This window comes from Rhinopithecus bieti, unplaced genomic scaffold (genome assembly GCF_001698545.2).
Source record: "Rhinopithecus bieti isolate Rb0 unplaced genomic scaffold, ASM169854v2 scaffold_39971, whole genome shotgun sequence".
NCBI classification, from domain to species: domain Eukaryota; kingdom Metazoa; phylum Chordata; class Mammalia; order Primates; family Cercopithecidae; genus Rhinopithecus; species Rhinopithecus bieti.
This window is the reverse complement of record NW_016816590.1, coordinates 564904-567025: the sequence shown is the minus strand read 5'-3', so window position 1 is coordinate 567025 and position 2122 is coordinate 564904. Positions and strand designations below refer to the sequence as shown.

General features: G+C 60.0%; 1 protein-coding gene across 4 annotated transcripts in view; it reads left to right on the top strand.

Annotated features, from left to right (window-relative positions):
* The first annotated feature begins 612 nt into the window (after positions 1-612).
* Positions 613-2122, top strand: part of HERPUD2 (HERPUD family member 2) — a 53422-nt gene continuing 51912 nt past the window's right edge. The window contains exons 1-2 of one of the 4 annotated variants that reach the window (XM_017854980.1): positions 613-972; positions 1145-1589. In XM_017854980.1, the coding sequence (XP_017710469.1) occupies positions 1443-1589 (147 nt within the window). In that variant the 5' untranslated portion in view covers positions 613-972; positions 1145-1442. The remainder of the gene's footprint in view (positions 973-1144; positions 1590-2122) is intronic. The other 3 variants (XM_017854978.1, XM_017854979.1, XM_017854981.1) reach the window with 3 other exon arrangements.

The window sequence follows — 2122 nt, the reverse complement described above, 5'->3', positions numbered from 1 at the left end:
CACACGCTAGAATTGCACCACAGTTTGCTCTCATAGCTCATTTACTCAGCTTGCGGTCAGGTAGGCATTACCGTCCCCATTAGAGAAGTCAAGGGAGGCCCAGCAAGGACAGCCAGGGTCCCCCAGAAAGTAGAGGAGGACTTAGGGTTTTACCAAAAGCCAGTACTCTTTATGCATGTACCCCACGGCTTCTCCGCCAAAGATCCTGGCACCTTGCTTTGCAGACAGACGGCGCTCAACACATTTTGAGCAGAAGTGTGGTTCAGCATCAGGAAGGACATCAGCTTTTGCAGAGACGACTCTTGGGATGGAGAAAGACTCCCTAAATCTTCAGGGTGCGGTCAAGACAGGGTAGGCTAGCGCCAGCGGAGCTAGTGGGTAGGCTTCAGGGCAGCTGGGGCCGAGTCCGAGCAAACGGCCAGGAGGGAGAGGCTCCGAGGAGCCCGACCTGCCGCTCGGCGACGCGAAGCCTGGCAGATAGAATCCCGGGCAGCCCGAGCGCGGCCAGCGGGCGACAGCGACACGGTTGGCAGGGCTGGCGGGGACGGAGGAGGGCCATGTGCAGGGGCGTGCCGCCGGTGACGCACTTCCTCCCTGCCTGTTCCGGTTTACAGGGGCCCCAGACAATCCTCACAATAACAGCAAAACCAGCGCGCCTGAGGCCGGCCCAACGGCTCTCGTCCCCGCCCTCCTGCCACCTGCAGTCGCCTGGGCCGCCCCCGGCCCTGCCCTGCCTTGCGCCACCCTGCGCTGTCCAGACTGAGGGGTCAGGCGGAAAGCCGGGCCGCGCCCTTGGGTCAACTTCTCTCCCTGCCACCCGCGCCTCCTCGCGAGACCCGGGCTGGGCCGTGCCCGCCGCCGCGCAGCAGGAAGGGAGCGGCTGCCGCGGAGAACGCCCCGCCGGACGGTGTGGCTGGCGGCCCTCTCTGGGCACGGAGGGCGGCGGTGGCGGGCCCCGCGGCCTTCTCTCAGGTACCCCAGTCCCGGCTGACCGCCCTGAGCGGCCCAGCCCCTTCCCCAACGCGCACCGCGGGGCCGTGGCGTAGGGGCCTTGTTGCGTTTCAGCTTGGGGGTCGCGGTGGGGCGGGGCAGTGACACCGGGCCGGCCGTCGTTCCCTCATCCCTCCACCCTTCCTTCTTATAGCTTCCTCTCTCCTCGCGACTGCCTCCACAGCCTGGAGCCTGGCGGAGCCCGGACCTGGCGGGGAGAGGTGCATCCACGGCCCAGCACCCCAGACCCCACCGTCGCCGTTGCCACCACCTCAGTCCATCCTTGGTACCGGCAATGGCCTTCGTATCGCCCAGTGCACTTGTAACTGACTTGGACACGGAATATTAAGAACTCACTTCTGGCCGCATCCCAGTCGCGCCGGCGGTGACCACCTCGGCTCTTTTGGGGTTAACTGCTGCTCCTCTTGACTCTGTCTGATTTTGGGGGCACCATGGACCAAAGTGGGATGGAGATTCCTGTGACCCTCATCATTAAAGCACCGAATCAGAAATACAGTGACCAGACTATTAGCTGCTTCTTGAACTGGACCGTGGGGAAACTAAAAACGCATCTATCTAACGTTTACCCTAGCAAACCAGTAAGTGTGTAAAAGCTGGGGGCAGCTGCTCTGACCAGCAGCTTTTCGTGCCGTGTACCCTCCTTTTTCCTGCTCCTCCCCTCCAGTCTTGAATCAAATAGGTCTCTTTTGGTAGACCGCGAGGTATTTTGAGTTCTGAGGTTGTGTCTCCTGAGTGTTCAAACCATCATTAATATTTTCCTGATGAGGTTCAGTTAATTAGTAAGAGAAAGCAGAAATATCAAGGGACTTAAGAATTGGCAGGCAAGGCCGGGCGCGGTGGCTCACGCCTGTAATCCCAGCACTTTGGGAGGCCGAGGCTGGCGGATCACGAGGTTAGGAGTTCGAGACCAGACTTACTAACATGGTGAAACCCCATCTCTACTAAAAATAAAAAAATTAGCCGGGTGTGGTGGCTTGCGCCTGTCATTCCAGCTTTTCAGGAGGCTGAGGCAGGAGAATCGCTTGAACCCGGGAGGCAGAGGTTGCAGTGAGCCAAGATCGCGCCACTGTACTCCAGCCTGAGTGACAGAGTGAGACTCTGTCTCAAAAAA